General features: G+C 47.1%; 2 protein-coding genes across 4 annotated transcripts in view; one reads left to right on the top strand and one right to left on the bottom strand.

Moving 5' to 3' along the window:
* Hdgfl3 (HDGF like 3) overlaps positions 1–2,634 on the top strand; it is a 50,213-nt gene extending 47,579 nt beyond the window's left edge. The window contains exon 6 of the mRNA XM_050154022.1: positions 1,555–2,634. Coding sequence (XP_050009979.1) covers positions 1,555–1,560 — 6 coding nt within the window. The 3' untranslated portion in view covers positions 1,561–2,634. The remainder of the gene's footprint in view (positions 1–1,554) is intronic.
* A 132-nt stretch (positions 2,635–2,766) lies between these two features.
* Positions 2,767–26,712, bottom strand: Tm6sf1 (transmembrane 6 superfamily member 1). Of its 3 annotated transcripts, XM_050154019.1 has the most exons (10): positions 25,984–26,704; positions 22,331–22,434; positions 19,608–19,705; positions 16,443–16,546; positions 15,714–15,796; positions 14,965–15,086; positions 11,842–11,946; positions 10,037–10,129; positions 9,749–9,868; positions 2,767–4,168 (listed from the first exon to the last, which is right to left on the bottom strand). In XM_050154019.1, the coding sequence occupies exons 1-10, from the start codon at positions 26,073–26,075 to the stop codon at positions 3,977–3,979; spliced, it is 1,113 nt and encodes a 370-aa protein (XP_050009976.1). In that variant the 5' UTR covers positions 26,076–26,704; the 3' UTR covers positions 2,767–3,976. The 3 variants fall into 3 exon arrangements, with proteins under 3 accessions (XP_050009976.1, XP_050009977.1, XP_050009978.1); XM_050154020.1 differs by lacking the exon at positions 10,037–10,129 and having other exon boundaries at positions 25,984–26,712; XM_050154021.1 differs by lacking the exons at positions 19,608–19,705; positions 22,331–22,434; positions 25,984–26,704 and having other exon boundaries at positions 16,395–16,521.
* Positions 26,713–27,926: the final 1,214 nt, after the last annotated feature.

Below are 27,926 nucleotides of genomic sequence, written 5' to 3' on the forward strand. Positions count from 1 at the left end.
AAGTGCTCGCACTGGGGCCGTCACCTCTCAGTGCATTGGCACTCCTCTGAAACCTCTGCTGGATCTGCTTCACAGTAGCCTTTAGTGTGGACTTCCTGTCGCATAGACATAGGATTTATTGCCTTTCACATTATATTAATAAAATATACTTTTAAAGGTTTCTTTGGTTGAATAATAATTTTTTTATTATTTGGGCATCTTTCTCCCTCTGAAAGAAGAGAGAGTCCTCCAAAGTATATGTGAGTATAATCATGTCTAGTATTTTTATTTATTAATAAATAAATCAATTACCAGGCATTGTATTTTTCAGATTCACAGGTTGTAAATATGATTTAAAAAATAAAGATCACTAGCTTCCCTGTTTGGGGCAGGGGCAGAGAAAGTTAAGAAGTCTCTCCCTGCCCTCTGCGGATGACCTTCTCTCCTTGTGAAGGTCCTGTAGTGACTTGATTGGCTTTGGGTAAGCGGGAACATGCCACATGCATGTGTGTTGCTTGAGTTATCTATGAAGTAACTCAAGCTGCTTTAGGGGAAAATATGTGGGGTCTGATTTCCCTTTTTTATCCATCCCTTGAGAACTAAAAGTTAATATTTTTAGGTTAATGAGATGGAAAACAAAAAATAGCATCTCGTTGGGGAAATATAATCTGACACAATTTAAAGTAGAATCTCAGTTTAAATGCAATTCTTGGGTCTACAAGAGGACTCAGTGGATAAAGTTACTTGCCACCAAGTCTGAGGACCTGAGTCTTGAACCCAGATCCACATGATAGGAGAGAACCTACTCCTGTCAGTTGTCATCTGACCTTCATGTGTGCACTGTAGTGAGCACACACAAACACACACACACACACACACTAAAAAAAATAAAATACAAGACTAAATTAAAATTTAATTTTTATGAAACAGGAATATTTAATTTTGCCACATCTATGCTGTATAATGTTAAAAGAGAATTAGACTTTGTTTCATCTTGTATTCTTTCTTCAGAAGCACAAAGCAGAGACTAGGCACACTGATGCTGTTAGCTTTTGTAACTTGTTATGCCATGTATACCAAGTAACTAAAGTATTTCGGTTACCTGTGTGCACCCATGTGTACCAGCAGTAGACATGTCCTTGAGGGGCACAACATGCACACTGCTGCAGAGAGTAGACAGTTTACTTTGGTTTTGTTTTGTTTGGCTTTTGTTTTTGAGACAGGGTTGTTTCTCTGTGTAGCCCTGGCTGTCCTGGAACACAGAGATCCACCTGTCTCTGCCTCCTAAGTGCGAGGATCAAAGGCAGGCACCACCACACCCCACTGACAAAAGTTTACTCTTCAGGGTTTTCTTTGTTGTTGTTGTTGTTACAACAGAATGCCAAGAAATTGCCTTTAACTTTTTGCTAGATAAAAAGCAAAGCCTCTGACGCTGTCTTGCTAAGTATTGCTGCTGCCATAATGCTGATGCTGACTCAAACCTCAGAAAAATAGTGCTGTGCCCCAGAAGTGTGGATAGCTCCCCTCGTTAGTGTCCTAGCTCATCTAAGGCTTGTTTTATTTGCTTTTTTACAGACCTAACTACCGTAATGAATGCTGCATATTGAGAGAAACCACAAGAAGGTTAAATGTTTGATTGTCTAATTCTTGGATTTGCTATGAACCAACACATAGTCTTTGTTGTCACTGACAGAACCCACCCAGTGTGTGTGCATAGTCACATTCCTCTCTGGTCTGAAGGAAAAAAAAGACACTTTGACCTTTTTTAAGGTTATTGACTTAATTTTATGTTATTCGGTTGCATGAAGTTTCCCTTAACCACTAAGAATTATCAAGATTTTTGCACAGACTTTTCCATGTCTAAGCTCCTTTTCCAAGGCAGTTTTGATCATCAGCTGCCTGCCTCTACCCCACCACCATCAAATACTCAGTTAAATAGTAATTCATATTTTTAGATGACTACTCAGCATAATACTTAAGGATGGGATTTTCTTCCTAACAGAACCCAAGAGCTAACTCCTAGATACATACTGTTTGTATATTGGAGTGGAGTTAAAGTCATCTCTCAGTCTGAAGGCCATGTGTAAACTTTAACCATACTGTACAGTTCCTGTCCTGTATTAGAAGTAGATAGTTGAAACTCACGCTTCTCAACTCATGTTGCTGTGTGCACAACCTGAGTCTGTATGTGAACCTAGTGAGTCTTTTGTGTTATACCCAAATAAAGCAAGGATTTATTTTTCCCAATGCCAATATGATTTGAGCTAATCAATCAAGGTAATGACTGACTTTACACTTGACAGCTGAAATCAGCAAGAGCACTGTGGGAAACAGACAAAACATTGACTCTTGATGCAGACTTTAACATAGACTTTTCTTTTGGAACTAGAATTAGAGTAGTTAACTTTCATCCACAAATGATTATTATGTGTACATTATTGTCGCTATTGTGATAATAGAGAGTCTTATTTATTTTTATGCCAGCTTATACTGTGAGAACACATTAGTCAGTTTGGGTTTCATCCGCTCTGTTATGCTTGTCCTTGGAACATCTTCCGTGTATGTTTGAGGTTTGTAGCTCAAAAGTTTACTGTAAAAAAAATCAAAAACAACAAAAAAATGTATTGTTTTACAGAATAAATTTATTGGAATGTATACTGGGAGTAAGGTTTGAGGTTGTAAACAACTGAGTGTTGTTTGGCTTCATACGTGTAATGTGAAGTATTGATGTAATTCCTCTATTAAAGCAAAGATTGACAGCAAATTGACATAAGAATTAAGTGTAGGTGAGGATTTTATTTTCTATCTTTTTCTTTTTAACTATTCTGGATGTTAGGTTAATTGAAAACACTGGGAGGGACAGGAGGGAACGACAGTGTGACCTGCCTGCACGTCTAAGAGCACAGCAGCTCCGTGGACCCTGGTTTATACACAGCCTTATGTGCATCCCACTTTCTTTTGGTTTCTTATTTTGTTGAAGAAGAAACGAACATGAAGACAAAATATACGAAGATCTAAAAGCCAGTGTCGTGATGATGAAGGTGATGCTGGGCTGTGGGAGTTGCCCCTTCAGGGCATACTGAGGAGGCTACTGTGCTTTTGGCTTGTTTCTCTGTTGTTCACACACAGTTCCAAATACCAAAAGTTCATTAAGAGACAGGGTGCCACATCAGGTTTTAACTTTAAAAGGTACTTTTTAATTTCAAATATTTTATGTTAAAATTAGTGAAATTCGCCAGAAGACTTCTTCATTGATCACACTAAAACATATGAAGAATATGGATAACATTTTAAAATGGAACATATAACAGATTTCTTAAATAAAAAGTTCAAAATTTGTCATGAAATGTATACATCAAATGCTTCAAATTTAATAAAGTTTGTCTTCATAAAACAACAAAAATAATTTTGTTGAAAGTATACACAGAAGAGAAATATTACCAGCCACCAGTAAAACAAGTATGCATTAAAGCTACTAATAAGGTTGATTTGTGTCATCTTAGCTATTTAGATTCACAGTGGAAGTTTGGATATCAACTTTTTAAAACAACAGCAATGTACTTTCCTTATGAAGACACTTCAAACAACTTAAGAATATTATGCTGATCTGGCGTTTATATTAAGGTTGTCAATGAGTCGTACATTTCATGTGAAGAAGTTATTTCTCCAACCTGTATTTGCTGTTTTGAGTTTCTTCATATGCATAGTGAATATGGTTAGTCACTCCTGAATAGTTTGATTCTGTGCTGTTTGTAGGCACCGGAGTTGTAACTGTCACACAGTATGTGCACTGTTAAGATCCATGGTCACATTCACAAACAGATTGTGACATATTTCTTCAGTTTCCCTTCAACCAAGAGAATATACCATACACATGCCATTATTCCCACTCACACCCACACCGCAGAGCACGAGTCTGATTCTCAAGTTATCATGGACGGGAATGAAGTACAGCATCCGTTCCATCTAACAGGACCAGAGATAACGTGAGGTATATTCATTCCACCTTCTCATCTGCCTTGGTTCTCATGAAGAACTCGGGACTGTAGGTGCAGCGGTAGGCCAAGAGCTGAGGAAGAACGCCGTATGCTATGTTTAATGCTAAAAACAGGACTTTGGCTTCTTCGGGGACTCTGTAGACATAAGCAGTTCTAGCGTGGAGAGATGCACCGATGTGGGAAAACTGCGCCTGTTCGCATCAAAACAAGAGTAGCCTGAGACCTGACTCTTGGATTAGTGATGAATTCTGGGTGACTCCCTCAGACCACGTCCCCTCAAAACCTGCCTTACAAGCAAAATACCTGTAGATAACCCACAGTCTCAATACATAGCCTTTCACCTAAAGGTCATTCTTGATATAGCTATTAAATAATGCCTCCTATTTCAAGTGTGGTTTTATCGTTCCAGGGTTTTGTTTTGTTTTTTAACCTATCTAGTGCCCAATACCAAACATTTCTAATTTGAATTCTAGGAATACTACATAGACACTCAGCTAACTCATAAATTGGGTTCCAATTAAAAATGAAGTTGAGCTTCAAAGCTAAACTGCAGTTAGTATAACGAGCTACGTACAGAGCACTGAGGATCTCCGTTCCAGTGATGAGACTGAGAGCTGAAGCAAGTTCTCAGAGCCCCATCAACATGTCGTCTTGTTTAATCATGTATTTAGTTTTGCACAACTTAATAGCACTGTGGTTGTTTGTAAGATACACTTGTTAATAGCTTGGCTGTCGATAGCAGTATGATTATAAAATGACAAAACATACACAGGCAACCTTTTTAAACCGGACAGAAATCTACTCAGAATTGTGAGTGGCCAGCATAATCCAAGTTTCAGAACAGAAAGGCAAGACCTCCCTCTGTTTTATATACACAGACTCTATCCAGAATGTGCCTGCCTGCTGAGTTTTGCTTGACTTGTTTGTTTTTAGTACTTTTCATAAGCACAGAGAAAAACTATTAGAAAAGTAATACAGGCCATAGCAGGATTAAAAAAATCAAGAAAATATTTTCTCAGAAAACTTGTGTTAAAATAAAATACAAACCCAAGTCTGCATTTTTATGTTTGGCTGAAATTCAAGGTACACATGAATAAAGACTGAAGATTTAAATGTAAGTCATAGTGAAAAGGTGGAGGGTGCTGTAAAGAACGGTTCCCTAGAGAATGGTTTTAATGTGTGTGCTACCTTAATTTCCTACACTGACTGTGCTGTGGGTTAGCAGATAAAAGTGCTACTTAGCATTCGATTTGACCTTGACAAGAAAAGGGCAAGCTTTTATAAAAAGCATGTTTGGCAATTTGTATCAATGGCAGATATTTTAATGGGCTACAATTTATAAATTACTGATATATTCTGGATACCTCTAATACGATTTTGCTACTCTGGAGATAAAAATTAAATTCCTTTGGTGTGTTGACAAGGACCAACAAGTGGATTCCCTGCATTGTGATCCACAGGCACTGAGGGGCTCTGCCCTCAGACACACCTCCCTAGGGCAGATGGCCAAAGGCCCAGCAAATGTTTGCATTACAGGGCTACACAGACAAGAGACCTTGAGTAAAGGGCACTTTGGAGGCTGCCTTGCGGAGCTGTGGTTGTGAACAGTCTGGGAACTCTAAACAAAACCTTGGTTCCTGACGCTTTTTCTCTGGGCCCTACTTTAAATAGCTGTTGATCTGAATATATAACCGTTTTCTTCTGGACTAAAGGCCAGTTTTGAACTCTGGTTTTGTCAGATTTGTGGGCTTAGTGATTCTATCCCTATAGATTATTGTGTACATCATAGAACGACCAGAAAAATGGCACCCATGGTTTTGTGCACTTGTGTGGGCAAGCCTGCCCGAAAGGTCGGTGAGTCGGTGGGCCCTTCCTGCACTACACAGTGCGGATAATACCTCATTCTCATGCACAGTGAGCTCATGGCAACCTTAGAAAGTGACTTCTGTCTTTAGATTAGACTGTACGCCCATTGGGCAGATACTGTGATGTTTTCTGTGGCACCCATCACATTGTTAGAGTTCAATAAACATTCAACAACAATGGTCTTGTGATTGTCAGCTACGAAAAGAACCTTTAAAGCATTTCTCTATACCTACAGTGGTAGGCATTCTCAGCGTTATTACCAAGGGTGAAGACTGTAAGACTCCTTACCAAAAGGTGTGTGCGTGTGGGAAAAGAGCCTGGAGGCCAGTTGTCCACAGCTCCTGGTACTGAACAAGGTGTGTTTGTGGCAGCCAGCTGGGCGGGCCCCAAACAGTAGCCTCCTCTAGTGTTAAGTGCTCAGGATTCTGATACCGGAAAAGCTGTTTGACTGAAGAGGGTTTCTGTCACAGCCATGCTGGTAAGGAGTGCCCAGCACACATGATCTGTGGATCTCAGCCTGGGGATGGCACCAGAGCCCAGTGAGGTGCTACTGAATTCTGCATTTCGGTTATAGCGGCAGTATCCAGTGATCTGGCCAACACCCAAGTCAGTTCCCTTTGACTTAATTCCAAGTTTTCTACCTTGCGTAAATAAGAGATACTGGGTTTTTGTTGTTGTTGTTGTTGTTGTTGGTTTTCATTTTTGTTTGTTTTTGTCAGATTGAATGTTTAGAATGTAAAATGAGCCAGGCAGTGGTGGCACATGCCTTTAATCCCAGCACTCAGGAGGCAGAGGCAGGTGGATCTCTGTGAGTTCAAGGCCAGCCTGGTCTACAAGAGCTAGTTCCAGGACAGGCTCCAAAGCTACAGAGAAACCCTGTCAAAAAAAGAAAAAAGAAAAAGAAGAAAGGTAAAATGAGGTAATGAAAGTCAGCAAAGACTACATTGCGATAGCTCCTATTCCTGATAGAGAAAATTGGGAAAGGGTGACCCTAATCCCTCTCCTCCATGATCACAGCCCTGGCTCCTGAATGTTAGCGGCCAAAGCCTCTAGGCAGCAGACCCGATAATATAAGTAGATGATCCAGAACCTTAGGGTTTTCTGAGTAACCACATAGGTGCTGATAATACTGACTCCAGAAACACATGGCCAGATTGGATTCTTTATCTAACACAAGCTCAGTTACAGGGCCCACCTCAGGTGCAGTGTGGTGGATACAAAACTCGACTAAATACCTGCTCATGATCTGGCACCCTGTTGACAATTGACCTTTTAATTCCTTCTCTGTCAAAGCAGAAGCAAGAAAGTGAACCCCAAGTCAAAGGTGCTTAGTAATAAAGTACCAGATATGGATGGCAGAAATGTTTGTATCTGAAGGAAAAATGCCATGAAACTTAGTTCCCGGAAAGTCAGCGCTTTTCAACTAGACTGTCCACAGATGTATCTCCCGATCCCTGTACGGCCAGGAGTGGAGGAGGCAGTGAGCTGGAGAGATGTCACCAGACTCGGTGCCCCCCTCCGATGGATGTGGGGTTACATAATTCCCACTAGGTATCTGTCCCTAAGCCTTTGCCCAGGTTGTTTTTATTTTGGGAGTGTCATTATATGTGAGACACACGATGGCTAAATTGTCAAAGAATCACAGTAAGAAGGCATTTTTCTCTAAATCCTTTCTGAGACTATACCAATAATAATTATAAATGGGAGTCGGTAGCTTTTACATGTCAGGCACTATGCCTAGCTCTTTGGCACCTGTTTAATCTTAGCAACTTCACAGACAATTGGTGATCAAGAGAAGTAAAATATACCAGTATACGACAAGGGGCTCCAATCAGCCCTTGCTGTTAATCACATTGACTGCATCAACTCGGGCTTTTGTTTTGTTTCATTTTCAATGATTCTAACAATGTGCAGTCAGCTGTTGGCATCCAAGGAGGATTGGTTCCAGGACCTTGGGACATCCCATATATGTCAAAATCCTTGGATCCTCAAGTCCCTTTATGTACATCTTTCTGCATGTCTTCCTTTAGATGACTTGCAGTACCACACAGTGTAAATGCAGTGTAAGCCGTTGTGCTGTGTCTTTTAGGGAACAAGAAAAGTCTCCTCTTTGTTCAGTACTGATAACCATCATAGCCTCAACACGGGTCTCCTAAACTGGTTAACCTGCACATAACAAAGAACTGACTGTACTCCAGCTGACGGGAAACACCGACAGGGTCTGACATCCCTCCCAAGTTATACTGCAGCTCCAGACCTATAGCAGGCACTGCACATGCAGAGAGACTGTACTTCTAAGTCTCCCAGTGGAAACTGACCTAAAATATAGCCTGATTTTTATTTTTAAATGTCTAACTGAGCTTGTACTTTCTGAAGGCAACAGATTTGGGGGGTTCCTACCAGTCTGATATCAAGGACGCAATAATCACCCAGTGTGTCTTCCAATGACCTAAGAAAATTTGAAAAAAAAAATTGTGCCTATTCTGATCTCCATGGCACCAGGTCCACAAATGGTGTATAGATCCACAGACAGGCAAAACACCCATAGACATTAAGTAAGGTAAAAAGATTCCAGGTTTTTGGCTTGAGCTGACCAATAGAAGCTGAGGCTATTGCCACTGACCAAGTAAATGGGCAATAGGAGAAATGGGGAGAACCAAGAATCCTATTTTTAGTCTGACATGCTACCTGGGCATGGTAGGAGGTTGAAACAGGAGGATTTTGAGATTAAGGCTGTTCTGGGCTACAAAGCGAGACTCTCAAACAGGAAAATAGGTTTTCTTTTGTAGACTGACGCCTGCTTTGCAAATGTGTTTAAAAAGTCAAGTGTTCCTGTTTCCATTTCAGAGGTTTCTGAAAATGCCTCCAGAAATCGGATGTGCTAGTGAGCCATCCAGGTGAAGTGATAAGTTTGGAATTAAATTTAGGAGGCAGCAGTCAGGGCTGAAGAGACTGGTCACCAGCTTCCAGCTGACATCAAAAGATGGAGAAACAAAAGCCCACACTGAGGCACCGAGGATCGGGGATTCAGAGGTGGACAAAGAGCAGAGCAGCTAAGCATCTCCAGGAGTATTTCTTCAGCAGGTTTTATCTGCTTTTCTGTGATTATTCTAAGTATGCAAGGAAGGATTTAACCCAGTGACCCTGTAAGTACTGTATTTTTTTCAACAATACGAATTCTGGGGTCTTTCTGCCCTCCTGGTTACTGTCCCCTTGATTGTATAATCACTGTGCTTTGCTTCCCGGTGGGCCCCACTCTCACTTCCTGGTCAGTGTTGCTTTCATCCGGCAGGGACTTGGCAACGTGCCAGAGCGAGGGATGAAGGGCAGGCTCAGCGTTCTTGAAACAGAACTCACACTGAACCAGCCTCCCTGGTTCTGTTAAGGATTGTGTAGCAGAGCTCTGGACTCTGTTTAGACAGAACAGACAGCCTAAGCGTTAGAGCGTTCAGCTCTCATCAGTAGTCACGTTCATAGATCGGGAAACAGTCCCGTAACAGCAGTGCCCCTTGCTACTTCTGTGACCCCGGGGCACCCTGGTTTTACTAGAGGACCACATCTACCAGGTGGCATCATTAGAGTGAGAGAGAGAGTGTGTGTGTGTAGCAGAAATGTCTTCCAGTGAACTAGAAAACGATTCCAATTCAAACACTGAGCGGAGACAGGTTTCATAATTCCAGTGACAGCTGGTCACTAAAGAACTTTCTCAAAAGGGAATATTCTAGCCCAGCGGTGGTGGCCACTTCATCAATCCCTGCACTTAGGAAGCAGAGGCAGGTGTATCTCTCTGAGTTTGAGGCCAGCCTGGTCTGCAGATCCAGAATAGCTAGGGCTGTTACACAAAGAAACTGTCTTTGAAAAAAAAAAAAAAAAAGTGGGAGAGGGGAATATTCCTATCTGAGTACCTGAGCTAGACCTCCCGCGTGGACCAGCGTTATGTCGGGCATCCATGAGCATCCAGGGACCACCAAGCCATACAGTGCAATCACAAAGTAAGGGACAGAATAGAACATGTATGCCAGCATCTGTGTGACAAAGAAGTGAGCAAGTTAACAGTTTGACCTTAACAAAAAGCAAAAACAAACGTTTTCAAAGATAAATGCTAACTCTTTTTTTCCTGTGTAGACACCTCATTTTCTCATTTAAAATAAGAATTAACTTTAGGAAAACCTTAGACTTCGTAACTACTTGACCTGAATTTTAGGATAAGCAGCAGGGTCCTTTAGGTAGGGCTCTTGAAACTGTGCGTAGAGTCGGCAGAGCTCAGCTGGGCAGTCCAAAGCAATCTAAGGACAAAATGAGTTCATTATAAATAGTCTCGTCTGGTTCTTGGGTTTGCTGATGAGGCTGTGTGCCAGCTTCAGTCATAAGCCACTTTGTCTTTCCAGGCTCATCAGTAACAAGAAAAACAAACATTCCGACTTCTCTAAAGGACTAAGCCTAGCTTAACCATGGAGCATTGTTCTTGGGACAATGATAGTCACGGCTTCAGCATCTAGGTTTAGTGAGCCAAGGCACAGCTCTTGGTATAGATGACGAGTTCCACTTGGGAATAGCTAGCCAACTAGTCTCTACCAGAAGAAAAATAACACTTCAGTGCCAAATTAATCATACTATGCTTTGCAAGATTCAAAAATAGCATCTGCCCCTCTCTCTCCTGTGCCTCCCAGAGCATATGGTCCTTGGAAGCAGCAAGGGGTGATTCGAAAGCGGGGTCCTCCTGTGGAGCTCCGCCCACTTCAGGAAAGAGCAGAGCGCCCCTGAAGAGTAGACTCTAGGCCACAGACTAGATGTTGGCACGCCACTGAGACACTTCCCCTCGGGCACCATTCCTCATGTCCTCGGCTGTCCGTCACTGAAATGTCTTCCTAGATGACTATGTAGATTACAGGCCAGCCGTGGAGCTGAACCTTTGCCCAAATGCTCATCTGGGGAAGTCCCGCCCAGCACACACGCACACATCTTTCTCAGGGGCAAGAGAGAAAAAAGAAGGACGTGGAAGGATACAGTTGGATCTCAGTATGTGGTGGTGGTTGAGCTTGGGAATTAGCACAGACCAACCAAAGAACAGGTTCCATGACTTGTTCTCAACTCGTGCAATACCAGCAAGGTTAGAATAGTTAGTGATTGTTTCAGCTGAATATGATTAGCAGATAATTCCTAGATATTAAAATATTTCTTCTAAGAATAAATTATAAAGCTGGGCCATTGTGAAGAATCAATGATATATTAAGGAAGACAGTAACAATAGCTGTTTATTGAACACTTTCTTTGTGCCAGGCCCTGTACCAAGAGGGTAGTCACTAATCTTCAAAATGATGTAAGGTAGGCACTCGTAGTTTACGGGGGAGGAAATGGTAGGTCGTAGAGATTGACATTTGCACAGCTAGCAAACGGCTGGTGTTCCCTGCAGCTCCACAAAGAAAACCTATCTGCAAAAACAAGCCACACGCAAAGACTGATACACAGAGAAAAACTCCAAACCTGAGCCTAATTCAGCATTACCCTTAGCAGTGAGATGCTCACATGACCCTGCATGGGGGGAACTGTTGCCCGGGAACCTCTTCCTTGATCCCACCGTTCCTACTCCTGAGAGCACCTGGATACTTTGGGCCACAGCTGAATTGAGGTCTTAGGGTATCACCCAGACCAAAGATGGTTGCCTTTAAGTCGGGGCAGGGGAGATCAAGGAAAACAAAAGAATGAGGTTCTAATCGCCAGTTTTTCGGGTATCCTAAAATAAGGAAGATATTTCTAGATAGAATTGATCTGAGGACCCAAAGGAGGAAGTATGAGATAGTCCAGGACGAGCCTTCCCTTGTGAGTAGGGGTATGCAGAGAACTGCGGAAGCTAGTCCAGAGCTCCAGGCTGTGGCAGGAAGAAGAGTTTGTCAGTATGGCTTTAAACACACGCACACACACACACACACACAGAGAGAGAGAGAGAGATTGATTTCCCATTTGGAATAGTATATTGCTATTTTGATACTATGCTTACCAGGCCTCTGAACAGACAAAATCCAGTCGCCAAGAAAAGACACACAACCAGTATGAGGTCAAATGGTCTTCTCAGGAGGGCCTTCGCTTGGGCTTCTTGAAGAACCTAAAAGAGAGTTTGTTGCTGGAGAATAATCCCGAGGCCAGGGCCAAGCCTGCAGCACTAAAGGCCAAGATGATGAACAGTGAGTCCGGGAGATGCTCAGTCCACATCATGGACCACTGACCACAGAACTTCCAGAGTACCTCCCCTCCTCCCCTCCAGTGCACTCGCTCTTCATCATAGAACAGTGAGTCTGGGAGATGCTCAGTCCAGAGTACCTCCCCTCCGTGCACTCCCTCTTCCGTGAAGCGAAAGCACTAAGGTGATTTGAGGCTCATCCCACGCTAGTCCATATATTTTCTTGAAACTACGTTTTTATGGTTATAAAAGTAAGCTACATGCATTTGAAAAATGAAACTTTAGAATGTAACCATAAATTGCCTCACTGCTGTCAGTGGTTGATACACACTCACGGTCATTTATAGGTTTTTTGTTTTGTTTTGTTTTTTTGTTTGTTTGTTTTGGATTTTTTTTTTCAAGACAGGGTTTCTCTGTAGCTTTTTTGGTTTCTGTCCTGGAACTAGCTCTTGTAGACCAGGCTGGCCTCGAACTCCCAGAGATCTGCCTGCCTCTGCCTCCCGAGTGCTGGGATTAAAGGCGTGCACCTCCACTGCCTGGCTCATTTATAGTTTTGGTTGGTTGGTCAGCTGGTTGGTTTGTTGGTCAGCTGGTTGGTTGGTTGGTCGTCAGCTGGTTGGTTCGTTGGTTGGCTTTCTGAGACAGGATCTCAAGTACGTGACCCAGACAGACCTGGAACTCCCTGTGTAGCTCAAGTTAGCCTCAAATTCTTGATTATCCTGCCTCCTCTCCCCAAGTGCTAGGATTAGATTTCATGTGTGCCACCATCCGGCCTGACTCATTCATACACACACGCACACACACACGCACACATACACATACATTTATGTGTAAATACATACATATATACTCACATATAACCTTGTTTGCAGAAATAGAATTTAGAATATAAACAGTTCTGCATTCTTCCCTGAACAACTCCCTGTGAGCACGTGCTCACGTGATTAAAGTCGAAAATACCGTAAGGAGACCATAATTGCTGTTCTCCCAGTGCAAGACACTGGGGCATTTTTTTCACTCGGACACTGAATGTTGAGGAGAGTGGCCCTGCACAGAAATCCCCGCAGCGTGTCAGCGATGACGGTCTCAGGACAGGCCCCTATGTGGAAATGAGTTGGATGCATGGCTAAACCACCCTGCAGAGTGAGTCTGCCGCTCTTGGGTTTTGTTGGCCAAGTTTGGTTCCTAACAGCACCGTGTCATAACGCCCATGGCTGTGTTTTACTCTTCAAGCGACAACATGTGGTTCTGTGCGTCTTGTTATGCAAACACTGCTCACACACAAACAGTGGAGCCAGGGCCGACTAGGGTTACAGTTCACCCTTCTTTTTTTTTTTTTTTTTTTCAGAATGTAAGGACATCTGATGGGATTTATTTTCAGTTGTAGTTAAAATACACAACTTAAACACCAGAAAAGTAACTTTGTTAATGGTTTAGCATTTTGTGAAACAGATACCATATCATAAAACCAAATTAATGGAATTTACTAAAGCCACAAACAGATTTCTTTATTCCTGACATAAAATTTTAGCGGTATGAAGCTTTCGAATTTGGACCAATCTGACATAAAGAAAGATATTCCTTTGAATATTCAAGAAGCATACAGAACACCAAACAGACTGGATCAAAGAAAAACATCCCCTCGCCATATAATAATCAAAACACAAAATATACAGGTTAAAGAAAGAATATTAAGAGCTGCAAAGGAAAAAGGCCAACTATAAAGGTAAACTGATCAGACTTACACCTGACTTCTCTATGGAAACCATGAAAGCCAGAAGGTCCTGGATAGAGGTACTGCAGAAGCTAAGAGGTTTTGTCACCCTTTCTTCTAACAGCCACTCACTCCTCAAAGAGATGTACGCATGTGGCTGCTGTTGGCCTGAGTTTACACGGCAGTATCTACATATGTACAAGTTAACCTCGTGTAAATTGTACTGTACGTAGAGCGAGAAGTAAACTTCAGTGGTGGAGTGGTTGTTTGGCACATGGGTGGCCATGAATTCAACCCCAACACTCCCCTAAAAAGGTATTTTAATGAATTCTAGTTGTAAAAATAATTTTGACCAGACATGGTGGCACATGCTTTTAATTCCAGCACTCAAGAGACAGGTGGATCCCTGTGATTTTGAGGCCAACCCGGACTACATGGAGAGATCGAGCCCATCTAGGGAGGGCTACGTAGTAAGACCCTGCCTCAAAAATAATTTTAAAAAATAATTATTTTAAAGTAAAAATAGTTCCGTCAGGTGAGTAACCGTGTTCTAACTAGTACTTTGTTCTCGCACATCAGATAGAGTTAGAGGACCCTATCCAAGGATCTCGTATATAAACTGAAGAGAAAGAAATCGCTCTCTCAGAAAGGAAGACTTAAGCAGACCTGCGGGGCTAGCATTGCTTCATACCGACCACCTTGGCCGTGACTGGAAGGGGAGGAGTCTTGGGAGTGCTCCTGCAGCCAGAGTCCTGGCCCCGCACCCCCAGAGGTCAGATCCCTTGGCCCTCGTGCACTGCCTTGACCAGCTCAGCAGTAAGTGGGATTACCAAAGGAAGCGTCAGTGCTCACACACAGGCCACAGACGAGCCAGGCAAACCGTAAGCCTGGACTTCCCCTGTCACACTAACACAGAAGGGTGACGAGAGCCAAGGTGATCCCTGCGAGGGACGTCCCCCAAAGTGTAGCCTGGAGAGTGGGTTATGGGGCAGTGGGAAGAGGCAGGTGGACTCAGATGGAAGCAGACTGTCTGCCTCATTGATGAAGATGCCAGCAAATGCCAAGCTAGCAACACAGCCCTGGGGATTGAACACCCCAAATGCTCTCTGCTCGCAGGAGGTGTGAGCCCTGTGACCCCGAGGACATGGAAGAGTTACTGGCTGCCAGAGAGCTAGCCCGAGTTTACACACCAGTAGCCAACTGGTTATACTTCGGTGTGATAAAATTACCTTTGAGGGATAATTATAGTTTTCTGATGGCTGACTGTAGATCCTGAAGCCAGCCCAGACCGGAAGACACGTATATGGTATGCTTAAGAAGAATGCAGGGCAAATCCGTGTTCCATATTTTCCTATTTTAAAGAGAGAGGAAAAAATGTACAGCTCAATAAGATAAAATTTTTAAAAATCCTAAAAGAGAGGAAAAGATAGAAGTCTGTTAGTGCATATATACACACACTGATATTTAAGCTACTTCCTGCCTCAAATCACATAAAATGTTGCTATGAACCAGGCACTATTTTTATCAGATAAGGCAAAAACCGTCAAAACCATTAGATGTTTCTTAACAGTGATGTCCTGTTTACAATATGAAAAACTATATTAACACACATATACTAATTTTCTGCCTGTCTAAATGACTTCTTTTACTTCAGCCTGGAAGAATCTTTATTTCCGTGCATTGACCATAGGATCTCATGGCGCATGAAAAGCGACATGAAATACAAAGAGCTGCGAGCAGCGTCCACGCAGCAAATGCCGATTGCTTAGCTAACTTCAGTGCACACTTCTCAGCATGGCTCCAAAGCACTTCTTAAAAGATGGGAGCACCGAGGGGCTGGAAATAACTTAGCAAAATAGCGCTTATAAGCTTGCAATCTATTATAAAGCTGAAAAAAACAACTTCTCTATCTAAAAACCCCATCATTGCAAAAGATAAACAACAAGGAAAGCGTGGCTGTTAAAATGGGGCTTCTTACCTACAATGTTTCCGGGCACAAAGACCACAATGCTCATGATGATGGAGCCCACCCAGTACAGGCCAATGGTTCTGTAGCTCTCCCTGCAATGAAACACGTGCACATGAACACATACACACATACATGCGCACAAAACAAAATGTAATTTAAAAAAATAAGGTAGAGAAGAAATTGAGGAATACTCCCAACATCACCCTCTGACCTCCACACTAGCCTGCATGAATGAGCGCACACTCCCACACAGGTAACACACACACACACACACACAAATGAGTGCACACTCCCACACAGGCAAAGCGCATGTATACACACACAGAGTTTATTGTTGATATCACATGTTTGTTTATTAGTTGAGACAGGTTCTCACTGTGTAGCCCTGGCCTGGAACTCACTCTGAAGACCCTCCTGACCTACAACTCAGAGATCCTCATTCCCCGCCCCCTGAGTGCTGGAACTAAAGGCGTACACCAACACGCCTAGAGAGATGGTTCTGTTTTGAAAACATAAGCAGAAACCTAAGGGATCACTCTGCCTGAGCTGCCACCAAGGTAGAGGGACAGCTCAAAGGGATGTGTTAAAAAAGGCAGTGAGACAAAGAAAATAGACCTCTGTCCAAATCATAGAACTTTCCTGCCCTGGCATACATGTGTGTATTTGCCTCTCTACGTATGTTTTCCTTACCCCTTCTCAGTTGCAAAGGTGACACACACAGCAGGTAAGCTCACTTACTCCCATGCGATGGCGGCCACCATCACCAGGTACATCAGGTAATGAACAGAGCCATCCCAGTAGCAGATCATGTGCCCATAGGCCGTGTTCAGATACGGTTCACCCTGAGGAGAGCATTACAAAGATAGTTCAGTGTAAGGAAGACTCGAATCTTTAAACACAGGACAGCAGACGTATGTTACAAGTAAAACAACAGAACTCAGTGCTGTTTGTTCATTTGAGCTGTAACAGCTCCCAAACAGTTGGTAGGACTGCAAAAATGTGACTTTCACCCCAGGGCAGCCAGGACCAAGGTCTGCCATGACATCAAATAGGAGAAGTCCTAACAAAATGACGTTTGATTACTCGACAAAAGTTTGTATAATAACACAAAGGCATCAGGTGGCTGTGTGAGCAACCCCAGTCACTGGAGCAAGGCCAAACTTGTGTCTGCAAGAGCTTGGCCCTGGCCAGAAGGGTGGCCCAGGAAGACCCTGTTCGCTGGTGCCCCCAGCTGATCTTAACTAGACATGCTGATCTTGTGGTGGGTTGGGCAGGTACCCACGTCCAATTTTACACCCAGCTTCCCCCTGCCCCTTATTCGACCTTCCCAACAGGCTTGTGGGCTGGTCAGGACCATCTGTCTGCAGAGGCAAAAACATGTTTCAAGGCTTTAAGACTTGCCTGAGGTCACACAGCTACTAAGGAGCAGGACAGGTATCACCAACCAAAGCCACACTTCAGGGATATTGTTAGTTTCATGAGCCCGCGATTTTATGATGAACTATGCATGTTCCCTTTTCCCAGGTACTCATGTTTTAGGTTCCCACCAGCCGTGAATGCTTCAATGGTGTTCTCTTCTTTTCTTCCTTGTCCTAGGACCATGCCCTCCCAGATTGCTTCCCATGTCTCCCTAATATGCTTGCTGTCCTTTCTCTAACTAGGAGAGGTCTGAGCAGCTGAACGGTATCAACCAGCCAAGGAGGCATTCCCTGAAACTTTGTGGCTCCTCTCAGGCAAGGACATCAGCACCACCACCACCCAAAAGTCACACCCAAACTTTAGCCCTGTGCCTGGCTACTGCCTTTTTCTCCTACCCATGGTGCTCTAGCTGCATAATTCCAACCGATTTCATGGCTCCAGTCATTCCTGCCTACACACTCAGTTCTGAAAGCCAGCACTGGTCTCTTTGGGGAGCTTGACAGACACCCACGGGCTCTTCAAACCCATCTGAACTCTTCCAACTCACCTGCTTCTCCCTTCCTGGCCCCTGCACAACCAGCTCGGCCAGCTCCAAGCTCGTCTATGCAGCCTTTGGACAAATCTCACTGATGTTATATCTACGCTGTCACTTTAGGTGACCTTCCCGTTTCACCACTGCGTAGGCTCAGGCTTTCGGAGTCCCACATAGAACCATGGCTGCATTCCCAGTCACCCCGTCTCTCCCTGCTTCCCGTCTACCACACTCCAGCCACAATGCGAGATGCACGCAGCAGCCATCCTCCTAAAAGCCTATAGGTCAAAGCCCCATCTCTTCCACTAGGTCCCAGACCTTACCGCTGTTACACCCCAGCTTCCTTTCTTGTGTCTACTACCCAAATCCTTGCCAACCTCACCTGGGAGATACCCTGCCCTTTGAGCAGCATCCTCCCTCCTGAAAGCTCCTCCTCTGAGTTCATTGGCCCTCTGCCCCTCTCTGCCCACCATGATCTTTCATTCCCCATGGAAGCAACTGCATTTGGGTGGCTCCTGACTCTGTGACAAAATCTTTCCTCAGAAGTCCTGCTCAGCCGTGCCAGTTGGGGCATTAGTAGATGTCTCTCAAGCATCCAAAACGCCACATGTCCCCAGATGAACTCAGCATTCCCCCCGCAAACACTCCTGGAGAGATAGACACTATTAGGCCTCTTTCCACACCTCTGCCCAAAGTGTCCCCTTGCCCTGGAAGCCCTTTCCCTTCCTTGTACCATATAGAAGTGTGTGTGGTCCTTTCCCATTGCCACTCTGAAACGCTATGGAAATGCCAGCAAAGAGGCCTTGCTGGGCATTTCCAGAGCCCATTCATCTGTACTGAGAGTGTACCTCTCTCATTATAGCAGGCCAATGTCATTCGCCCTTCACACTAGACAGTGAACTCCTGAGGGCAAGAAATGGAATTAGATTCAGGACTCTCTATAGAACGTCACTCCTCAAGCCTCTGACTTAACAGCAGTATTCTAACAAACCCCAAAACAGGAACCAGAGCATCACGTTGGGCCTTCCTCTCCATCACCCCCATCTGGACCCGAAATCCCACTCCAAATCCCCGAAACACTCTCTCTCTCTCTCTCTCTCTCTCTCTCTCTCTCTCTCTCTCTCTCTCTGTTTGCCCTGCACTGCTTCTGGCCATCTTCTTGCCCTTGCTAGCCTTGCAGAAGCCACCTTAGGTATAAGATATCCCACTTCACGAAATGGCCCAATACCCACAAACTTGCCTTCTTCCCTGGCTCAGAAGCTCCCCTCACACACTCCTCACACAAACTCCTCCTTATTTGAAACACAGAAAGGCAATAGACAATACTGTTTTCACCTCTGATCTATTTTCTATGTGACCTTAAGGAGGTCACTTGGCCTCTCCAGGACAGGATTCAACCCACTCTAAGTTAGAAAATAAGCCTAGTTTCCTCAAAAGCTATGATTTGGGGATAGGATGTTACTCACAGACTCAGCAAGCTCCAGTAACTTGATATTACATATATATTATATATTATGATATTATATATGTGAGACCCTGTCTCTGTGTGTGTGTGTGTGTGTGCGCGTGCGTGTATATATACAGGGTCCCCATACTGTAGCCCAGGCTAGCCTGGAGCTCACCATATTGTCAGACTGTCCTCAAACTTTCAGCAGGTCTTCTGCCTTAGCCTCCCAACTATACTGAGTAAAATTGCAGGTATACTAAAGACGGTTTTGGGATCTTTGCGATTCTAATCCGCTAACAGAAACCCAAATACTAAAATCATGTGAAGTTCTTCACTCGCAGGGAAAAACAGTTCTGGAGCGAAGGAGGCACGGAGAAGAGGGTCTCCCGGCCTTCTGTGTTCCGTCGCTGGCCTGTCATGTGCCTGCTCAGGCTGGGACAGTGCCCCACCAGCAGCCTGCATGTGAGCCACCCGGTCACAGCGCAACCCTCGAGCAGCCCCGTACCTCTCTCAGGTAGTGAGTCATAAACCCATCAATGATGCCGTCTTGCTCCAAGCCTATGATGAGGTTCACCACGCTGGTAAATCCGAACACCGCATACACTAGAACAGAGGAGACAGCAGCTGAAAACGCATGCCGTGGGAGACAACAAGGAAGGGGCATCCACCAATTATTATGGAGTGTTGCTCATGTTCTTTCAGGAAGTGCTGCGGGTGTTATCCGCACAGACAAGCAGGCTGCATCTGCCGCACACAGGCTGGTCTTCAGGGAGCTCATGTCACAGAAACAGAGAATCACAGTGTGCCAGAAGATTCTTCCAGGCCACCTCCACCATCCTCACTCTCTTCAAGTGAAACCCCACCCCCCCCTGAGCAGCAGGAGCTACGCCACTGTAACCAAATGGTCATCAGGCAGTCTAGAAAAGGTGAGTCCTCTTAGTGTGGCATGCAAGCCAACTAAGAGTGTGTCCACATGTCCAGCATGCTAGCCTTGTCCTCCCTGGAGGTCCTGAGGGTGGGCAGGTGGCTGATGTGCAACTGACAGTCAGTAGCTTTAAGGGAAAAGGCAGAAACTTTCTGCTTTGGAGCCTGGCCTGGAACTAGCTTTTGTAGACCAGGCTGGCCTCGAACTTGAAGATCCGCCTGTCTCTGCCTCCCGAGTGCCGGGATTAAAGGCGTGCGCCACCACCGCCCAGCAAAAGGCTGTGACTTTTAAAATGCACGTGAGATGGGACAGCTGAAGATGCAGGGAGGAAGGCTGCCACATCCCCGGAATCTGGCCGGTTGTTCGAAACCCCCAGCTGGGCTTTAAATACTACGCATGGCCACCAGTTAAGGACCAGAGCTTTATAACAGCTGCCAATCCCACTCGGGGCCTGTGAGTCCACTAGGAAAAGTGCATTTTTTTAAGTTATAATATATTGACGTCTGAGACTGTGGAACGGGAAGGGGCGATAGAAAACCCTGCTTGTGAATACAAAAGTTGTGGAGAAAGCAAAAGGAGAGAGGGGAAGCTGCCTTAGGGGAAGCCAGTAGGAGTGAGGGGTCCCTGAGCGGGCGTCACCAGGCATCACTGAGGCCCCATGGCTGCTTCCTGCTGGTGCGACCACTTTGACTCCCAGATAAGCAGCCATCATGGCTCCTGGAAAACGAGGCACCGGGCGTGTAATCCACTAGCAGCTGGTGACACCCATAGAGGTGATAGATACTGTCTGAGAGGTGATAAAGACATAGTCTCTGTCTCCTGGTAGGTAAGGATGCTGGCCTAGGGCTCGACCGCAAGGCTGAAGGGTTCTCAAAGCTGGAGCAGAACCATGCATACAAGAGTGGTTGCCTTGCCTCAAGGATGGGGAAACATCTGAATCAGTAGGCTAAGTGTGGGCTCCCAGGGTGGGGAGGAAGTGGAAGGATAGACAGCGGTGTGAGACTGTCTGGGACCAGATCAGCTCTGAAGTCAGAGAGGCCAGCCAGACACGGAGACCAGACTTCTCCAAGCTTCAGTGTGTGTCAACGGGGAGACTAGTCCCTTACAATTCCCTCTCCACCTTTGCCAAGGCTCACAGAGGGCAGGGACTGCTTCCCGCCTTTGATGAGGTCACGTGGTTTGCTCTGACCTTAGGATGGAGCTGGAAGTGACTGTGGCACTGGGGACATTCCTTTCCTTCCTTGAGCCCTCTGTGTAGGCTTTGGGGACCTAGGAGGAGACGAGAGTACAGCCCTGAATCTACCCACAGCCTGGAGCTGAGCATCTCAGGAAACCCACAGGCCAGTGAGCAAGAAAAATGGATGCCCATTGCTAGAGACACACGTGAGGAGGACTTGGCATAAGCAGAAACATAATGAATAAGATGCCCAACAGAATTCCCGGCCACAGGAAGTGCTGCGAGACCAGCCACAGCTTTGCCTGAGGCAGCATGTGTGTGAAAAGGGTCTGGGGGTGTCCCCCATGATCCTGTCTGCATTTCTGGCACCTCCAGCTAGCCGAGTGAAGGGATATTCGTTACGAGTATTAAAATAATACTTCTGAAGGGCTCGGAGCCTTCTCAGGCACATGATGTGTCCAACCAATGACTTTTTTGTTTGTTTATTTAATATACATACTTATTTGTCAGGTGTTGATTGAAGTCCCTAGCAAATACTAATGTCTGACCATGGTATTATCTTCCCCTTTAGACAAATGTGTAGACCAGCGTTCCCAACCTGCGGGTCACAACCCCCATTCCATACCAGATATTTACATTATGATTCATAAGTAACAAAATTACAGTTGTGAAGTAGCAACAAAGATGATTTTATATGGTCGGGGGGTCGCCACAGCAGGAGGAGCTGCGCTAAAGGGTTGCAGCATTAGGAGGGCTGAGAACCACTGGTGTAGACTGAGACGCGGCACATTCAATCTCACATACCAGCAGCCAGCTGAAGGCAGAAAGCCCAGCCTGGAGGCTGAGGTAAGAGCATGCCAGGGGCAAAACAGGGTGCCTAGAGGAGGCCCGCCTGGCCCTGCCAGTCACTCTCTAGAAGAACTCTATTTAGAAAGTGGACACCACAGCCTTGAGGGGAACTGAGAGGCAAGGGCCTTGTCCTGAACAGCCCTACAGTTCCAGTTTCTGTCAGCAGTGGGCTCAGAGCAGCCACAGCCCAGCAGGAACATGTACCCAATGCCTGGCTCCCTGCCAGAGTGGATACAAACCCTTTCCCTCTGAGGAATCTACCTACCAGCCCACCTACCGTAAAACAGAGGGTCCCGTGGTGGTTTTCTTTTGACAAGGACCCGAGCCAAAAGGGCCACCAGGAGCAGGATGAGGGCAGCAACCCCAACAATGGTCCAGGAACTGTCAGGAGCAAAGCAGGGAGGTGGTCACTAATCACAATAAACACAACAGTGCCTGGAATTTCCTGGCTATTGAAGGCACTGGCTCCCGTGCTGCAGAAGGCTCCTGGAAGCCAGCCTCAACTCAGGCACCGAAAAGTTGCTGCAGTTTGTCCCCAGCATGCTGGCCTCTTGGGGTCACAACCCCACAACACTCACGGACCAGAAACCCAGGTCCCCCCTTCCTTCCCACTGGTGTCCCTCGTATGGCTGCAGCTCAGCTGCCCCTGCCCTCCTTTTTCTCCAACCCTTTACCCTGGAAGCTAACCGTCTAACCACTAGTCTGCCACCTCCCCTGGACCAGTCATTAACCCTCTGACTGAGCTTCATTATGATTGACAGGCCCTCCAGGGAGAAACTTGAAATTTGCAGTGCACTTCCCCATGTGGTAGGCACTGTTGCTGGCTGACGAGACTCCGGATGAACAAGAGAGGCCACTGTCTACGTGGAGGTACTTATCTCTAGGGGTTCTGAGCTCTGCTGGCCGGAAGGTCACCCCAGCCCTACAGAGATACCCAGATGGCCAACACTGTTGGGGCTTCCTATTCTGGACAAATACCTCCATGGCCCTCTGTGCCAGCTCTATAGAATCAGCTCCCCACTACCACTCAAAGATGCTACAAGCACCAATCCCCAGCTGGGATACCTCCACACCATGGCCCAAACACTGGGATCTTCAGATAACCTCCACCACATACCCCTGGGGAAAGAGAAAGACAGTGGTAGAGAGAGAGAAGAGGGATGAATGGATGGAAGAGGAGATGATGGACAGATGAACGGTGAGTGGGTAAGGGATGGATGATGGATGGGGGCGGTGGATGAAGGACCGGATGTGCATGGATGGATTCTACCGTATGATGAGGAGGAGACTGCTCTGTGTGCTGGGAAATAATGGGAGGTTTCTGAAGCCTCCCTCATACCCGTGGGTTCTCCAGGCTCCTCGGGGAGCTTCCATGGCTCACAAGCATGATGCTGCTCTATCTAAGATACCCAGGGAGGAGAGGGGCAGGTCGGTGAGCCATGTGGCAGGGTGCAAACAATGAGCCTAGAGGCAGGTGCTGGTCAGCAGACAAGGCTATCCCTGGACTCTTTACGGCTGAGTTCACAGCCTGTGCGCTCAAAGGGCTAGGCTCTGATGGAGGATGACAGGCAGCATGAATTAGTTCAGGGCGCCCTCTCATGCTCTCCACCTCTAGGCAGGAGGACACGTGAAGGGAAACTGGGGCAGTAGGTCACGTCTGCCCCCCCACCAGCTCTGCTCCTGGAGACCCTCTGGGGAAAACAACCCATGCCCAGGGCGAGCAGAAGCAGGTCTAACCGCGCAAAGGGCGATTTGGATAAGCCAGGGGTTGCAAGCCTGGAGTGGTCAGGAGTTCCTGGTGCTCTTTGATTAATCCTCTGGGCTGCTCTCCAGACAAACAGCAGGCTAGCCCTCCCCCTACCTTGCCTAGCTCACACATACCCCAGAACACCTGCAAGGCTCTGTCCCCAGATCTCCCATAACTGAACATATACGGGGGCATGCAAACGCTTCCCTCCCCCAACTCCTTTCTGACCCTTCGACCTCTCTGACCATCCTGCTTCTCAGAGTTTCATAAAAGGCCTGAGCAAGCAGAAGTTCCAGTTAGGAAAGGAAGGGCAACTGAAACCCCGCTGCACACAGGGCTGGGTGGAGCAGCATCCAGAGGAGTTGCTGCTGGGCAAGGTGGGCTCTGGCCACAGGTCGGAACTCTGTGGGGAAAGTGAGTCAGGAGTCTGAGGGGATTCAAGGCAGGAATCCCTTTGGAGGGAGGACCCACAAATGGAGAAGTGGCAGTTTCAATTCCGCAGGGCCGTCAAGTTAAGTGTGTCTTCAGCAACCCACGGTGGGGAGAAAGGAAGAAGGAACAGCCACAGAGACAAGAAGGTGGACCAGGTGTTTAGAAAAAAAAAGAGAGAGAGCTCTGGGGGTGGGGGTGGGGTGGAAGCTGAGGTTCAGATATGTGCAGGAGGCTCAGACAGGAGGGAGCCTTTGCCACGGTCTGTGCCAGAGAACTTAGAGTTCTCCCAAGTAGCCCCGTGATTTACCAGAAAGGGGGACAGGAGGAAGAATTTAGGGAACAAAATGAGAGAGCTGTCCTGGAATGCCGGTTTATCCTATGTATAGGAGGATGCAGGGAAGGGCTGGAATTAACTCAGTCCAGCCCTTCCTAGATAGCTCAGCCAGCAAACGCCTGCCCATCACAACCACTTCCTTCCCCTCCCGCGTTCACCCTGCTCCCTATGCTCACAAAGCTCTGCCCCCAGATCTTGCCGTAGCTGAAGCATCCCTATCTCCAAAAAACCTTCCCAGGCCACTAGCCCCCTCCGGGTCACCCCGTTTTGTTGTCTTCGTAGCATATGTATCTACTGGTCTCTATTTTAATTCATGGCTCCTCAGTCATTCCTGGCCTGTTCTCAGCTAGTCCCCAACTTCAGCGAGGGATTGGAGCACATGTTCAATAAATGTCCGCTGAGCTGCTCACGGTGCTACTTTAGGAGCCAAGGCCTCTGTGCACTCTAGCGACAGGCACAAAACATCTGACTGCCCAGAGCCTCTGCATCAGGAGATGCTCCAGAGGCAGGGTTGGTCCAAGGGCAGATGCAGCCTGTGCCTAAGCTAACAGAGCTTCTCCGTGCTCGGGTTGTCTGCATGAGGTTACCAGAGCAGGGCAAGATGATGTGTGCACCCCCTGCTAGCAGTCCGGAGGACTTGGGGGTGGGGGACATTGCAGCGTATTAGACTGATGCAATTTCCTTAGTACCAACCGCTGTGGAAAACATAGCAGGTTACTTCCTCCTCCAGCAGGCAGCAACCAGCTTCTGCAGGGCCGCAGCTGGCGCCTTTCCAGTGACCACCCAAGGGCTGGTCAGTCAGTGATCCCTTTAGAGAAGTGGGAGGCCAGACTGGGAGCCAGAGTCCGTGTAGACTCCTTCAGCTCCACCCGGCCTTAGCACTGAACTACCGCGCCTTTGCTCGGGGCTGGCATTCCTGTCACAGCGCCCCTCCACAAAGTTCTCACAAGAACCTTAGGGTGCAAATACTACCCATTTGACAGACCAGAACGCTAAAGCCAGGCCACCCCGTTAGTAGCCAAGCCAGGCCCAGAGAACCAGGGCTATTTCTGCTCGCCTCTCACAACAATTTCTAAAATTAAAAAAGGGTTAAGTAAGTGAAAGTCCATACATGGAAAACGATCCTATCAAATAGGGCAGGCTCGTGCCTTTCCGTGTTGCTCTGAACCCTTTGGTGTCTGAGAGCCTAGGAGGCAGGAGCATTGCGGTATTGACCTGGGTAATCCCAGTACCCACTCAGCACCAGCAAAGAGCAGGCGCCCAGCCCTCAGACCTTGAACTGCCCTAGCCCAAAGGAGGACCTAGGTCCGGGTGACCTGGCTGTCTCCCTCGTGCGGCGGGCGTGGAGTTCCTGGACGCGACCCCAGTCCCGCGGAAAAGTTGCAGGTGCTTGCCGACCCCTTGCGCGCTCACTCACTCGTGCTGGGCCGCCAGGTGGTTGAAGATGTAGGTGACCGGGATGGCTGAGAGGGACAGCACGAACACCCCGGTGGCCGCAGAGGCACTCATCGCCGCCGCCGCGTCGCTCGCCCTTCACTGCATCGCGCCCGGGTGCCCCCACCCCAGCTTCCGGCGACGCCGCGCCCCTCGCCGCTACCCTTCCAGGTTCCCCTCTGCGGCGTCCCCTCCGCGCGTCCCCGCAGCTGCCCCGCGAGCGCAGTGCCGCCACCCGGGTGCGCTAGAGCCGCGGTACGATCCCGAGAGGCGTCCCCGCCCGGCTCCTTCTAAAGAATGCCGTGGTTCAGAGGCGACCGCGACGAGACAAGCGCCCCAGGACGCTTGCTCTAGGGAAAGGGAGTGGCCGGGCGAAGCACGCGGGTCACAGTCGGGAGCTGGGCATCCTCGAGCTGGAGCGGCGCTGGGCTGAGCCAAGGGCCAGGGGAGGGTGGAGCCAGACCCGAGGGTGTCAGCGCGTGCAGGCCCGCGAGGTCGGCTCAGAGACCCACAGGGACAGATGCTCCAGGAACCTTGGAACCTCCCCGCCCCCCAGGCAGGCATCAAGGGCCGCAACCAAGGTTCTTGGGCCAAGTGGAAATATTCGGTTTCCTCCCTGCTACTCGCTCACCAGCCCTTGACCTTGATCAAGTTACTAAGCGTCTGTCTCTTTTCTCTGTGTGTGTGTGAAATGGAGATAGCCTGCTGCATCGTCTGACTGTGGAAATAACGGAGTTAACAAGTATGAAGGGCTTGCCCTGCACTGCTCAGCGCACGGGTCTGTTTCCCGCTCCCTTTCTTTTTTTGTAGCAGAGCGGACCCCTCAGAGGAACGCCCTGGTGTAGGACGCTGAGACAGTATTCATTCCTTGCTTGTTCTTGGAGGCCAGGTTAGCGCCGACTAGCCTGGCAGGTCGGCAGGGTACAAAGACGAGAAGACAAGAGCTCTCTTCGGAATATCGCCCAGATAGACGGCTGCTTGTAGAGCATGGTGGTGACCGCTGTTCTGCCGGAACCGCCGTACTGGTGGGGGAGCTCCAGAAGGCCCCTGCGGCAGAACCTGGTTGCTGTGGCCTTGGGGAAGCGAAGAAAAGTGGGCTCCTGAGCGACGACAGGTGCAGCAGAGTGCAGGTCTTCCCGTCTCCACGACCGAGTCTCATTTGGTTCATTTTAAAAGTGAGGAAAATGAGCCACCGATCCGCAATGACCTGCTCCAGGCCACTCAGTTGTTTCAAAGCCAGCTCTCCTAATCCCCGTCCTAGCTTTTCTTGAAAACTCAGTCAACAGTGGGCACGTAAGGGTAAAGTAAAGCCTCTACCCAAATTGCGGTGTCTTCGAGGTTTCTCTCAGAAGTCTGAGGGAAGCCTGAACAGCACCTTCTTCCATGATTGCTCCTTATCCTTACCACCTCCATCATCCCCCAAAGAACTTTCTCTCCCTTGGCCAGTCCCCTAGACCAGCTCCCCAAGCCTGCCCAATCCGCCATCACCTCCTCCTCTGGTACCTGGATGTGTTAGCATTCTCTATATGCTCTGAGTGCCTCTGGCTGCCCTGCCCTTCCTGCCTACCTGGACACTAGCTGAACCTCAATTATTACTTACGCTTCTTTCTCATCTGTACTTGGTTTGCGTTAAATTCAAAGTTATATTTATGAAAATTGTTCAGTCGAAGTCAGGAATGTAATTGGTGGAGTGCTTGCCTGACGCTCAGAAACTCCATGCCTCTATCTGTTCTCCAGTGCTTCATAAATGGGGCTTTATGGGACACACCTGAAATCCCAGCACTAGGAGCTGGAGGCAGAGGGATTTGGGAGTTCAAGGTCATCCTCAGCTACCTAACAAGTTCAAGGCCAGCCTAGGGCCCTGAGACCCTGCCTCAAAGGCAACTGGAATGGTTTAGGAACATACCACAGAGCTTGCCGTGCATG

This window comes from Alexandromys fortis, unplaced genomic scaffold (assembly GCF_014885135.2).
Source record: "Alexandromys fortis isolate MF-2015 unplaced genomic scaffold, M_Fortis_MF-2015_v1.1 scaffold_86, whole genome shotgun sequence".
Lineage (NCBI taxonomy): Eukaryota > Metazoa > Chordata > Mammalia > Rodentia > Cricetidae > Alexandromys > Alexandromys fortis.

Coding starts and splice junctions, on each gene's coding strand:
- Tm6sf1 (XM_050154019.1), bottom strand. CDS start 26,075: ATGAGTGCCTCTGCGGCCACCGGGGTGTTCGTGCTGTCCCTCTCAGCC. Junction 15,087..15,713: donor TGTGCCCGGAAACATTGTAG/GTAAGAAGCCCC, acceptor TCTTTAAAATAG/GAAAATATGGAACACGGATT. Junction 11,947..14,964: donor ACTATAATTATCCCTCAAAG/GTAATTTTATCA, acceptor ACTCTCTTTTAG/GTTCTTCAAGAAGCCCAAGC.